At 39.4% G+C, this 13,004-nt stretch overlaps 1 protein-coding gene across 5 annotated transcripts in view; it reads right to left on the reverse strand.

Moving 5' to 3' along the window:
• Window positions 1-13,004, reverse strand: part of bcar3 (BCAR3 adaptor protein, NSP family member) — a 133,083-nt gene that overhangs the window by 41,202 nt on the left and 78,877 nt on the right. For 4 of the 5 annotated variants that reach the window (XM_017693514.2, XM_037535929.1, XM_017693516.2 and 1 more), the window contains one exon: window positions 10,090-10,129. In XM_017693514.2, the coding sequence (XP_017549003.1) occupies window positions 10,090-10,129 (40 nt within the window). Of the gene's footprint in view, window positions 1-10,089; window positions 10,130-11,796; window positions 11,901-13,004 lie in introns of those variants that run through there. The other variant, XM_017693518.2, reaches the window with a different exon arrangement.

Below are 13,004 nucleotides of genomic sequence, written 5' to 3' on the forward strand. Positions count from 1 at the left end.
ACCTTGTAAATGTCTCCAGTGGCAGCCAAAAGCTATTCTACAGAAGTTAGAGTAATCTATTTCACAACAGAGAACACATCTATCACTGCTTAATGAATAGAATCGTTCTTATTGTTGATATCAAACAGAAAAATGATACTGCAGCTCATATTTCTGAAAGGGTGTTGTACAGGAGATGGAACGGACTTGCTTAAAGCACCAATATGTTTTTTTTTTTTAAATAGTAGCAGAAGGAGGAAAAAACATGCGAAAACATGGTGCGCATGCTGCGGGTTGCTCTGTGAGGCCTGAAATCATAATTTCAAAGTCTAACTAAGAGGCACTGGTCAGTGTCACTCAGGGGATCCGAAGCACAACCAACATTACAAAATGTTTTTCTGCACATTGCATGCAATTACGCATTTACAACAGAGAGGTCTTCAAATCCCCTTTAATGTACACTAGCGTTCAAAAGTTTGGGTCACTGTTTTTAATTAAATGTGTGAAATTATTATATTATGATGCTACTACTAATCAGTAGGAAAAGAAACATCTAAGATGTGTCCAAAATGATGAACAGAGCTGCTGCAGATAAGCTCTTAACAACTGAAAAACCTTAAAAACATTAAAAATGAAGTTAAAAAATTGCAATAAATTAATAAAATTGACACCCAAAATGCATATTTGAAATGTGGTGATCAAATCTCAGCTGGAGAACTAATTTCAATCTACATTGCATAAGTTAAAGTCAAATGAAATCAATGAATCAAAGCAATAATTAATATAACAAGTGTTTCCAAAAAATGCTACTGTTTGTTAATGTAATGAGTTTTTATTCCAAATAAAACGTGAGGTTTGAATATTTTCACCATTTTGTAATCAGTTACAATTTCTTGTTTTTCCTGGTCACCCTCTACCCCTCATTAATCCCTAAAGCTAGCAACGTTCTGTAATGTAGAGGCTGAGGCAGGTTGCAAGTGTGAAATGGCTTTATTAGTGTGACGCTTACCGACCGTTCCTCCATCCAAAGATCAGCTTCTCCGGAGTATTGAGAGGCTGACTCCTCCCACACTCACACACCTGCCTACAGTCTACTCATCAGCAACCCTTTATAACCCGGACTCTCACTCTGCCTCCTTGCGAGGTATTGCCACTCTCTGTGTTACTATCGAGCTGTTTTCACTGTTTTGGTCTTTCCTGTTTTTCCGTGATTCTTTGCCTGTTGGTTCTATGATTTGGCTCTAGGGACTTCGTTTATTAAAAGACTCTCTGCATTTGCATCTAACAACCCTGTCTGAGTGTTACAATTAGGGCCAGTCCAATGCTCATAATCCATAAAACAAGCAGGGGTCAAAACACAAGCAGGCAAGAGAAGATCTATATTCAAAAACAACGAGAAGACAAGTGGTATTGCAGCAGTGTTAATGAGTCCAAGATCAGATGCAGTTGTGTGTAGTGAGAAGTAGAATGGGCAGAGCCAGGAAGAGTCCAGATGTGGGGAGACATGACATATACTTCAAACAAAAGAACTGTAAATATAAATGAAATTGAACTACCACCAAACATGCCATAAGTATACATAAAAGAACTCATGTAAGCCTTTTTGAAACTCAGTGTCAGAAGAAGGTCTCAGAAAAATGGCAGTGATGAGGAGCCAGTGCATGGAAACTCAAAGCACCATGTTGTTTTGGCTTAAAATATTTCTTTTTGCTTCAAACTGTCTTTTTCATTTGAAGGGTAATGTGCGCTTAAGGGTCTTTATGTGGGCCTACTTTCGGTTCCTTAAACCCATCTACATAACTTATGTATTAGTTTCATGGTCCTTAATCATTTATAGCATTCACTGAATGATACGCTTCCAGCTTAGTGACTAAATAATAAGGTCAGGACTGAAGGGGAATGAAGGCTGTCGGAGGTTGATGGATTACTTTTATATGGATCATTTGTCGAATGCTGATCTATGAGTTTTTTTAATGTTACCCTCGACTGGAAGTCAGGTGTGTAGTGAGATTTGTCCTAACCCTGCTGGTCAGTCCTCGGGACCTGTGCGAGGTTGTCTGGCTAAAAGGCCACTGTAATGCGGTCAGAGCTCAGCCTGGCTAAAGGGCTCTTTCAGAAGGCTCAGAGGACAGCAGATCTCACAGCGAGAACACAGCCACATTGTTCCTCTAAAGCTCTTTCATGAGCCCTTAGCAGCTTACCAAGCAACAGGCCACAAAGTGTGTGTGTGTGTGTGTGTGTGTGTGTGTGTGTGTGTGTGTGTGTGTGTGTGTGTGTGTGTGTGAGAGAGAGAGAGAGAGAGAGAGAGAGAGACAGAAGGATCTGTCAAATTCTCGTGTGAAAGGTTCTTGCCTCATGAGCACAGTACGGTCAGCTATTTGCTAAGTAGCTTGCCCTTTGTTTCTGGCACTTCCCTTCATCCTTTCTTCCAGCTGCTTCACTATCTGCCCGTCATTCTAATGATGTGTTTCCGGACATGTTCTTGTGTCCGTCACACCATTCAGCCCAACCACAATGACAAGAGATCATCCACTGCTGTTCCTGTTTAGCACCCTTTTAATTTGGCACAGCAAGAACTCATAGGCCATCACTAGTATGTTGATTTCCACTGAGTCATATGTAGGTTAAATCTAAATGGATTTACTATTTTGGGGAAAAATGGGGGGTTTTGACAACGTCAATTAAGAATATTCATTAAGAATATAAATGCAGGAAACTGGACTTAATTGACCAGGATCTCTGGTGTTATTTGAACTACATTTAGATTCTGTTTACTTTCTGTATCAACAGCTTTGAGTCTGTCATTCTGTTTGTTTCAATGTCAAAAGATGACCAAAAATGGTAAATCATAAGTGCTTTGACTTTCTGCATGACTGTACACACAATGGTTCATCAAATTATGCTCTTAATATTGCTGCCTCTGTTCGGTTAAATGTGGTACCAGATGAAAGTTTAGAATCTTTGACTGGTTTTATCTATTTTTTCCAGTGAACTAAAAGTGAGAAAAAACTCAAGGTATGGGAGACTCTGGGACTATTTCGATTAAGGTCAGGTGTGGAAAAAGTAAAGAGAAGGTAATCTCATGACCTGGGAGAGTTGGACCCAAATGTAATTGAGTAAGAGTGCTCAATTTCAGTGACACTTGAGTAGAGTACAAATATTCCTAAATAATACTTAAGCATAGCATTGGAATACAATTCTGAAAGTATTTTCCACTCCTGCTTGAGGATACCAGTGCAGTTCTGTTGCAATATTAATGAGGAATGCACAGCACAAGTTTAATTATTTATGTTCTATGGGCACAGAGATGGGCATGACAGAGACATTCAATCAAATTCATTGTTGTAACAGGGGCATCATTCTAAAGCCTTTGTTACTCAAAACCGGCCTGCCAGTTGCAGTGATTCCTGATTGGCGCATTAAAGTCGTGTCTGGTGTCATGAGTCTGTGAGGAGTGCAATTAAGCCACTATAATTTATGACACTCCCTCAGCCTCCCAAACATGCTCAGCTCCCTGAGGGCAGTGTTGTGCTCCACACCCAATCAAACACTGATATTTTTAGACATCCAGCCTTCCTCCAAACAGTTTCCACCCTCCTCCCTTTCCCGATCATCTTTGATGATAATAGCCACAACACATCAGGATGAAAGCGATCTCTGGTTCACATGCAACAGTAGCCGGCCCAGTGACTGACGTAAAAAAGGACAGCACAGATGGTGGCACACCCTTCTATGACTTTCACTCAACCATGCCATCACATCTTCTAGCATTCAAAAGTTTGAAATCACTTATTATATTAATATATAATATTTGAGTAGCACTTTATTTGGATGGTCCACAGTAGTTGTTTTGTAGATGCTCAGCCAGTAACATTCAACTGTAAATCCATTAATTGCAACTGAATTTGAAGTTCAATGTGAAAGATTGTATTAAATCTAACCCTAACTCTAACCCTAACCATGAAGTTTTTGATAATCAGCTGACTATCACAAGAACATTTGTTAATCATTTAAATATTTGTAGAGGATCTATAAGGGACCATCCAAATAAAGTGTGACCAATATTTTTTGCACAACATAGACATCAGAAGGTATTTATAGAGGCAATAACAAGACATTATTAAAGGAATAATAACATCACAAAATGTCAATCCTACACATTAAGGTCAGAGACCACTCATCATTTCATTATTCGCCAGTCAAAAAGGCCATTATGTCTAAACTAAACTAAACATAATATTCATATGCATCTTCACCCTTCGCCTCAATTAAAGCTCTTGGTTTCAGATTTTCAAGGAATTTTTCCACACCGCCAATGTTCAGTGTTCAATGTTGGTTGCATTTTCTGCATCTCACAATCCAAATAACTCCAAACAAATTCAGTGATGTTGAGGCCTGGACTCTGTGGAGGTCAGTCCATTGCTCTGAGAGAACGAACAGCTTCTCTGTTTGACCTGCAAATGTTTGTCTTTTTTTTTCTCGTCCTTAGTATTGAGTTGTCTTCTCACAGTCGAAGGATGGACAAAAAAACCTGTGGAACTTGATTTTCTCCTCCTTCTCAAAGTACCGTTTATCTGACTTTGACAGATTTGGTGGTCTACCAGTACTTGAATGGTTGTTAGGATTCCTGATCTTTTAATGATTTTTTTTTTTACTTCAGTTTGGAAGCTTGATTTTCCCCTCATATTCAGTCCATATGTAAGTGGAATATCTCAGAAACATCATATGAACAATGAATAACCTCTACTCAGTGGCTGTTTGCTAGAAATTAAACAAATGAAGGGTGGTATTTGACTTTTAGCCAGTATTAAATATATTTTTAGTACTGTTCTACATCTTTCCTAATAATTATGGAGTGTTTACAGCTTCCAACAAATGACTTAAAAGTTTGTAGTGCATCAGCATTATATTAGAACAATTTTATACAGAAATGTTAAGGGTTTTTAGGGGTTTTAATCATCACAATTGTCCAGACATCTTTGAAATCTGAAGTTCCCCTTTTGCCCTACAACCCTGACCTTAGCCATGGGTGAAACCAGTCAGCACAAAACGGGACATTTACTGCATCTGGCCTCAGGAAGTGACATCAGCACACTTGGACTTTGATGTTTCTTCCCTGTTTTTCTTTCTGATTGCTAACGTCCTGTTAGTGTAAAGTAAACATTAATCAGCAGTTTGGGAATCAGTTTGGTTGGGCAGGAAAGAGAAAATCACAGCAGTAGCAGCTTTTGTGATTAAATATAAATTGCGTTTCAGAAATATCATCACTGTCCGAACAAAATGACAAATATCTCTTTTTTATTTTAGCTTTTTTTATCTTTATATTTTTCCATAATATGAACACAGCAACTGCCTTTTGGATTGTGTGAATTTCACAATGAATGAAGCAACAGGAATAGTTCAGTTTAGAATAAAACATTTTCACACTAACTTATTAACATTTCTGAAGGTTTTTGCCTACTCCTGTAATGTTACCAATTTGGAGATAACATATTTTTGTGTACTTTTGGTATCTTAGTAGTTACTGAATTACCAATTACCAAATAATAAGTTTTGAAACTAATAAATGAATAATAAGTATGTGTGTAATGATACACTCAGCCCATACTTTGATTCGATTCACAGTAGTGGGTACATATTTCAGTATTCTCACAACATTTTGAACAAAATTCAAATGAAGAAAAATGATTATAATCATGTTGCACAAGGCACTACACTAGAGCTGGGAGACAGGAGGAGTGCTGGAATGATTAACACCATGCATTCACCCAGAGGCACCGTCGCATCGCTACAATGTGCACTGTAACAGTTTTGCACAGAAATATTATAATGTCCCAATGCATTGTTACACATCTAATAATATGCCTAGGTTTTAATTGGTTAAGTGGCCCAAAGATTCACAATACAACACAATGCAGATCTGCACACAGCTATAAGGTTGCACTGCACATACTTTTTCTATACAGATACAGATACACTGCTTTCTGTAGTGATAGAAAGATAGACGCTACAGGCAATATGTGCTAGACATGCTAAACTCTGCGGGAGTTCTGACAGGGTAACAGTTTGTTGATCCATCAAAACACTGCTGTCTCTGCAGTGTTGGTTAAACAGAGCAGAGGAAATCCTACACTGTCTAATGGTTCACCTTCACCAGGGAGGTGTATGTATGTATGTGTGTGGCTAGGAGTAAAGAAAGGAAACAGGTAAAACATTAGAGCCTGGCACAGCGGAAGAGCTCAAGCCTGTGTTTAGATATTTACTAATATATACACACACGCAACACCTAACAACTATTACTGATATTCTTTAGATAAACACACAGGTACTTCCTCAGGTTCTTCAGATTAGTTCTACTCACTCGTAAGCACTACTGAAGCTAGAATAGATTTACCAAAAGATGGTCTGTAACATGAGTGCAATATATGCCCAAAAGTATCCAGACACCATTTCTAATCAGTGAATTCAGCTACTTTAAAGCGCACACTTAAAGTTCCAAATCTGAGTACAAAGCTGTCCATCATTGGGCTGTGGAGCAGTGGAACTGTGTTCTCTCGAGTGGGATGAGTTGGAAAGTGTTGTGATCCAGAACTAATCATCCAACATACCTGACCTCACTAATGCTCTTGTCGCTAAATGCAATCAAATCCTCACAGCAATGGGCCAACATTTAGTGTAAACTCTTCTTAGAAAAGTTGAGGCTGTTACTGCCGCAAATAAGGAGATATTAAAGGAGGAGATATTAAATCTTAGATATTAAAATGAAAATTCCCTATTACTTTAGAAGAAATGCTGAATGGCCAGGCATCTCGACATATCATATAATGACAGATCATATAATTTCCTCATATACAGGCCAGTTTTAAAGATTGTAGTCTGGATGTACACAAACTTTATTCAAGTGGCACCACACTCAGTGACCACCAATATCATCACACATGGTCAAGTTTATGAGGAAGTTTTGGTTTTGTCCTTACATTAGTGTGAGGTCAGTTCAGACTGGTGTACTATTACTAGAAGAGCTCTAAGATGAGGCAGTTACTGAAGGTCATTCATTTTTAAAGGATTACTGTCAAAGTAGTAGTCCTGTACCAACCAGTAGCTATATTGTAAGTGAAACTGCGGCCAGGGTGTGTAGGGGTGTGTGTGGGTGTCTGTCTGTTTATCTATCTATCTATCTATCTATCTATCTATCTATCTATCTATCTATCTATCTATCTATCTATCTATCTATCTATCTATCTATCTATCTATCTAAACAAAAAAACAACCATTTACTGCTATTTTTTTCACAGGTTTTTACAAGTAATTTTTCATATTTCTGAGGAGATTCAGTATAAGTTATAATGGGCAAGGCAAATAAAACTAATAAAAAAGACAAGATATAAATATTGAAAGGTCCAGAGAAAACAGGGCTCCTAACAACCATGCAAGTCCTGACAGACTACCAAAACTACCTCCATTAGATAAACAGTCACTATAGCTCTAAAGCCACAAGTGTTTCCACTGTCAGAAGATAAGTCAACATCCTGGGCCTGAAAGGATGTGTTACTGAGAAAAGGAAATGGACATAAAAGAAAAAAAAAGCAAATCAATTATAGACACTCTTGATCTCAGGACAGTCTCTTAAAAAGAATGAAACCTGGTAAAGGGTGAACACAGTATATACTAGAAAAGAATACCATTAAATATGTTTTCTGCTTTTTTCCTGACCCCATTTTCTTTATAAAAACAAGTGTGTCTGTCTGTATGTGTTTGTATGTGTGTTTGCACTGTCTGTACTGTAAGTCTTATGTAGGATGGCGGGGGCGGTTTACTAAGGGGTTTACTCTTCACAAAGACTTGTGAACCCTTAGATGATCGCTTCTTACAGAGAGAGCAAGAGTGTGTGTGTGTGAGTGTGGGACGGTATCTCAGCTGGCTGAGAGAGGTGAATGTGTGGTGACAGAGTGAACTGACAGCCCTCATCAGTGTGAGAGAGCAGGCTGCAGGTGTGCACACTGGAAAACCTGATATACCAATACACACCCTGCCAGCCTGTTCAGAGCAATAACACACGTCTGTCTGCCTCTGCACAATGAAGTTACCGTCTGTGATGGCGGACCTTCATCAGGACATGATCAGATCACACTCTGGCATACGTGTGTGTGCACTGGTTCTGTGCTATGATTGTGTTGCTCAAAAAGTAAGTAAAAAAAGTAAAAACTAAGATTGTTCTCAATGGCATCCTGTACTCATGTATGACTGGAGCTACTGTGCTGTAAATGGGTAATTTAAAAATGCCTAATTCAGTTGTTAAGATGTCAGAGTGGTTCGATGTGAAATGAAATGCATCGTTCTAGAAGAACTGGAATGTGATAGGAACCAGACATCCCAGGCGTTTAAAAACTTCCACAAAATTTTTATTACATGATATGAAACTATTATGTGAAGGGGTTATGAATACATTGCCTGATGCCTGAGACGTATTATTTCAGTAGTTTTGAGATCGGTTTAGGGTTAAAGTTTTAATGGTGGAGAGGAATATGAAGGGCACTATGAGGCAATATAGTCCCCAAAGAAAATCATTCTTTACTATCAACCACTATCAACATTAAAAAATTGGCATAAAACATTAGTCTAATGCTGTTGCTTTTGTAAAAGAAATGGCTGACACTTTATTTTGAGTGGTCCTTTTAGATTAAACCACTCAACAGACTCTCAGTAACATTTCAGAAATATATGAGGGTTAGGATTAGTTTTTAGGTTGAGGTTAGGGTTAGGATTAGGGCCAGGGTTAGGGTTAGGTGCTTCACTATTGCTACTTCACTCATGTGTTTGTCTTATTCGATAATTAGAGTTTATCAATAATCTACAAAGGACCATTTCAAATAATGTTATCAAGAAATGCTTTTAAAAAAGCATCTCTGTGTAATATGAAGTGTTGATGTTGTTGTGACGTGTGTTTGTTCTTGTTTATTGTGGAACGTGCAAACATCTTGAAAAAGAAATAATCGCAAAAAAAATCTGTTAAAATTTAGAAGACATGAGTGGATTCACTTTGCATAGCAAATTTGCATTGCAGACACTGCATCCTCTGCCTGGTTCCTGTCACCACCGCTGTAAAGAAGCCAGAAAGTTTCTCTACACTAAATCATTTCACATCAAAGCACTCTGAATGGCTAAATCATGTGCCGAATTTACCACATTATTTGAGGATAAATATGTGTAGACATATTTTATTCATATGTCAATATACACATTTCAACCAAGCAAATTCAATGCTTTAATTTTTGACTGTATCATGCAACATAACATGCGGTTATTTGAACTACTTTGTCTGCAGGCCTCATCTACTTTGTTTTTACATTAAGTTAATTTCCTCATTTTGAAACTATAATTATGGCATTATTGCTGAGGATGTGCTCTGAAGCTCCTCTCAGGAGGATTGCATTACAAACAGTGCTGATCTGATGTAGCTCATGTAAACTCTGCCTCTAGTGTTTCCTGTGCTTCTCCCAGGGTTTGGGAGACGTACATCTGCAATTGTGCTTATCACAACACTTCTGCTTCCTAACCCTGCAGGCATCAACGCTGGGTTACTTAGCACTGAGGCTGCTGACAAAAAAAACTAAAGCTTATTCCTGAAGGCCACATCATGAACCAAAGCAACTGTTGTTGCAGACATACAGGCACATGCATGCACCAATACAATGGGAAGAGCAAGAGACTTTTAATTTGCATCACAGTAATATAGTATGTATATTTACAGAGGCTCATATAAAACTTCAATATCCTCTGTGCAGCCTCGTTGTGCACTGCCCACAGAGAGAGCTTAACTCTGCACTTACTGACCCAAATGCTCTCAGGAGTGTCTAACAGCTTAGAGGAGTGACCCTGACCCTAAACACATCACCCTGAACTTCATGAGACTATATGAAATCCTTCACACAGTCCATAGAGTCAGTCCAGGCTTGAACTGCTTTGTCCCATCCACATTATTTTATAGTGGCCAATGGTCAAAGGCCATTTACCAGTAAAAAAAAAAAAAGACATGAATGAGAATAGTGCTAGAAATGCTAACAGAAAAAAAAAGCATGCATAAATGGCAAAAGGCAATGATAGTCTTACCTTGACATACTCCATGGTGGGGTCCATGCCTCCCACGTCCCTGCGGCACAAAGAGAGAACTCTCTTTAGTGAACACATTCAGCCTGAAAGTTTGATGGTTTGTCTGTCCAGCAGTCTGTGTCTCTCTGCTCCTTTGTGAGCTGAATGTACAGACTGTGACTTTGACTGAGGCACTGATTCACTCCTGCCAGCTCTTCCAACCACTGACTGCTTCACACAGCCATGTGAGTACACACACACACACACACACACACACACACACACACACACACACACACACACACACACACACACACACACACACACACACAGCACTACAGATTATAGATCATATCAGGGTAAATACTGTACCACAGGAAATAACTTATGAAGAATGAAATGAATGCATGAAGGAAGACATGCCAACATGAAGGAAGGCTCAGAAAGTTAGCAACAACTTCAGAGAAAGTCTATGTTAAAACAGTCTGGAAGGCTTAAGATCAGTTTCAGTCTCTCTTCTCTCTCTCTCTCTCTCTCTCTCTCTCTCTCTCTCTCTCTCTCTCTCACTCTCTCTCTAAATATTCTTAACTTATATTGTAAGTAATTTTGGACCGTTTCTGTTGTTCTTCTGTTCATCATAAAATGTTAAATCAATGCAAAGGGATGTGTGTGTATACACTGTATATATACAGTTATTTTCTTGGGGAGTGGGCTTTACAGAATATTCAATATTCTAACTAATTAATATCACCTTTTATAGAGAAATAAAGATATGTTTTCCATTACATCTTCTATTCTAATTATACTTACATCTAACACTGTTAAAAAACTTCACATATGCCATCTCTCTCTCTCTCTGTTTCTCTGTCTCTCTCTGTCTCTCTCTGTCTCTCTGTCTCTTTCTGTCTCTCTCTCTCTCTCTTATTCCTTCTCTCTCTATCACCCTCATTCTCTTTCTCTACATCCATAATGCACTTTCTCTCTTTGTCTTATTAACTCTGTCCCCTCTCTCTACCACCCTCATTCTTTCTTGTTCTCTCTCGCTCCCATATTTTCAGTCTCTCTCTCCTCTCTCTCTGTACCTGCCTCATTCTTTCGATTTCTTTCTCCTCTTTCTCTAAGTCCCTCATTCTTTCACTCTTTCTCACTCTACCTCCCACATTCTCTCTCTCCTTCCCTTATTCCTGCCTGTTTCTCTAAGTCTCTTTCTTGCTCTCTCATTCCTGCCTGTTTCCCTCTCTATCTCTCTTTCCTTCCCTCATTCCTGCCTGTTTCTCTATCTCTCTATCTCTCGGTCTCTCCTTCCTTTTCTTCTCCCTCTTCTCTCTCTCCTTATTTCTCTCTCTCTTTTTTTAATCCTGTGTCTGAAATTCTTCCGGATTATGGTCAGGGGGTGAACTAATTCAAAAATTTAAGATTTTCACAAAATTTTCCATACAGAGTAGACAATACATAAATAAATAAGAAAGAAACAACAACAAAACAAACATTCATCTGTGTTATGGCCATGTCAACATGTCTCAGAGAGGTTACTGATCAAATTTAGAAATTTAGCAGAAATAACACATCACAACACGTCTTGAGACAAACATACATGCATGCGTGTATACTGTACATACATATCTGTGCTAGGAAGTATACTGCACAATAAATAAAATAAACTATACTGTTCTTTCTACGAACTTTACCTGCCACTGGCTCTGAGCTAGTAATCTGTGTATGACTCACGCTAGCTGCAGCGAAGGGCCTCGGTCACACCAGTCAAGCTCTGCATTTCTCTGCTGAGCGCTGAACGCAGGAAGTGCAGTGGTGAAAGGAGAAAAGAGTGCGTCTCCCCCGTTCACTGGTGGTTAAAGCGGTCAGACTCACTGCTCAGCTCTTTCTCCATTTAGCTCCGTCTGTACCGCCCGCGCTGGCCACGGCCCGGCCTGCCCCCAGCCAACCACCTTTCATCTCAGTTTACACCAAAAAATACCCTGCCTTTCTTTATGACTCCCTTATGGCCTTTCTTTCTCTATGTTCTTTATGACTCCTTCTCTCCTTCTTCTCCTTCTCTCTTTCTTCTTTCTGTCTTGATTTCCAGCAGCCTGTGTGATTGGGTGTCTCGTGCCCTCAGGGGATGAAGGCTTGTATTCAGGTTGAGTGGAGAAAAGGTACGTCCGGAGCCCAGACCCTTATAAAGCATTAGACAGAAGCATCTACCTGTAGATGTGCTTGGGGCTGTTTATCTTTTTCCACTGATGGCACCATAAATCATTCTAAGCTTTCTGCCTTTATTTGAGTCCCAGTTTCGATTAACTCCACGGCTTACATATGAGCAGACACATGAACCAGAGTTTAGGGAGAACTCAAAAAATGAACTGTAGGGTAAACAAGCAAAACTTGCAGACAGTTCAGAAGTAGTAATTAACCCCTGCCTGAGGTATGCTGTAGCAGCACTTTGTTGGCTCCTCAAAGCAGACCATTCGCTCTGTGTCTCAAAGAGAGCCCTGCAGACCTTCCATCCATCTCTCTCTCTTTTGGGATCCTGTCTGCCAAACCACAGCTGTATTGTGTCTCAAAGTAGTGATTTGTACCAAGCTGAACCACGGAGTTTCTCCTGACCGCTCTGGTCAGCAGCAGGCCGCAGAAGGGAGGATTCAGGAGGTCACGCAGAGGTGCTCAGGCTATTACTAAAGTTCTGTACATAGAGACTCTTACATTGGAGGCACTTGACATGCAATGAGGCCTCAAATCCACAGATATTCAGAGTTCAGCACTTGTGTACACATGTCTTAGTGAAGGAACAGTGCACAACACAGACTCTAGGGGCAGTATGATGCTGTGGCTTGGTCAGTGCAGCAGTCAATTCAGGAGAGTTCAATAGAAAAAAAACAATATTAGCTGTTATTGTTTTCATGCACAGGTGGTTCGGTTAGGTCATTAATTACATCACT

This window comes from Pygocentrus nattereri, chromosome 28 (genome assembly GCF_015220715.1).
Source record: "Pygocentrus nattereri isolate fPygNat1 chromosome 28, fPygNat1.pri, whole genome shotgun sequence".
Classification (NCBI taxonomy): Eukaryota; Metazoa; Chordata; class Actinopteri; order Characiformes; family Serrasalmidae; genus Pygocentrus; species Pygocentrus nattereri.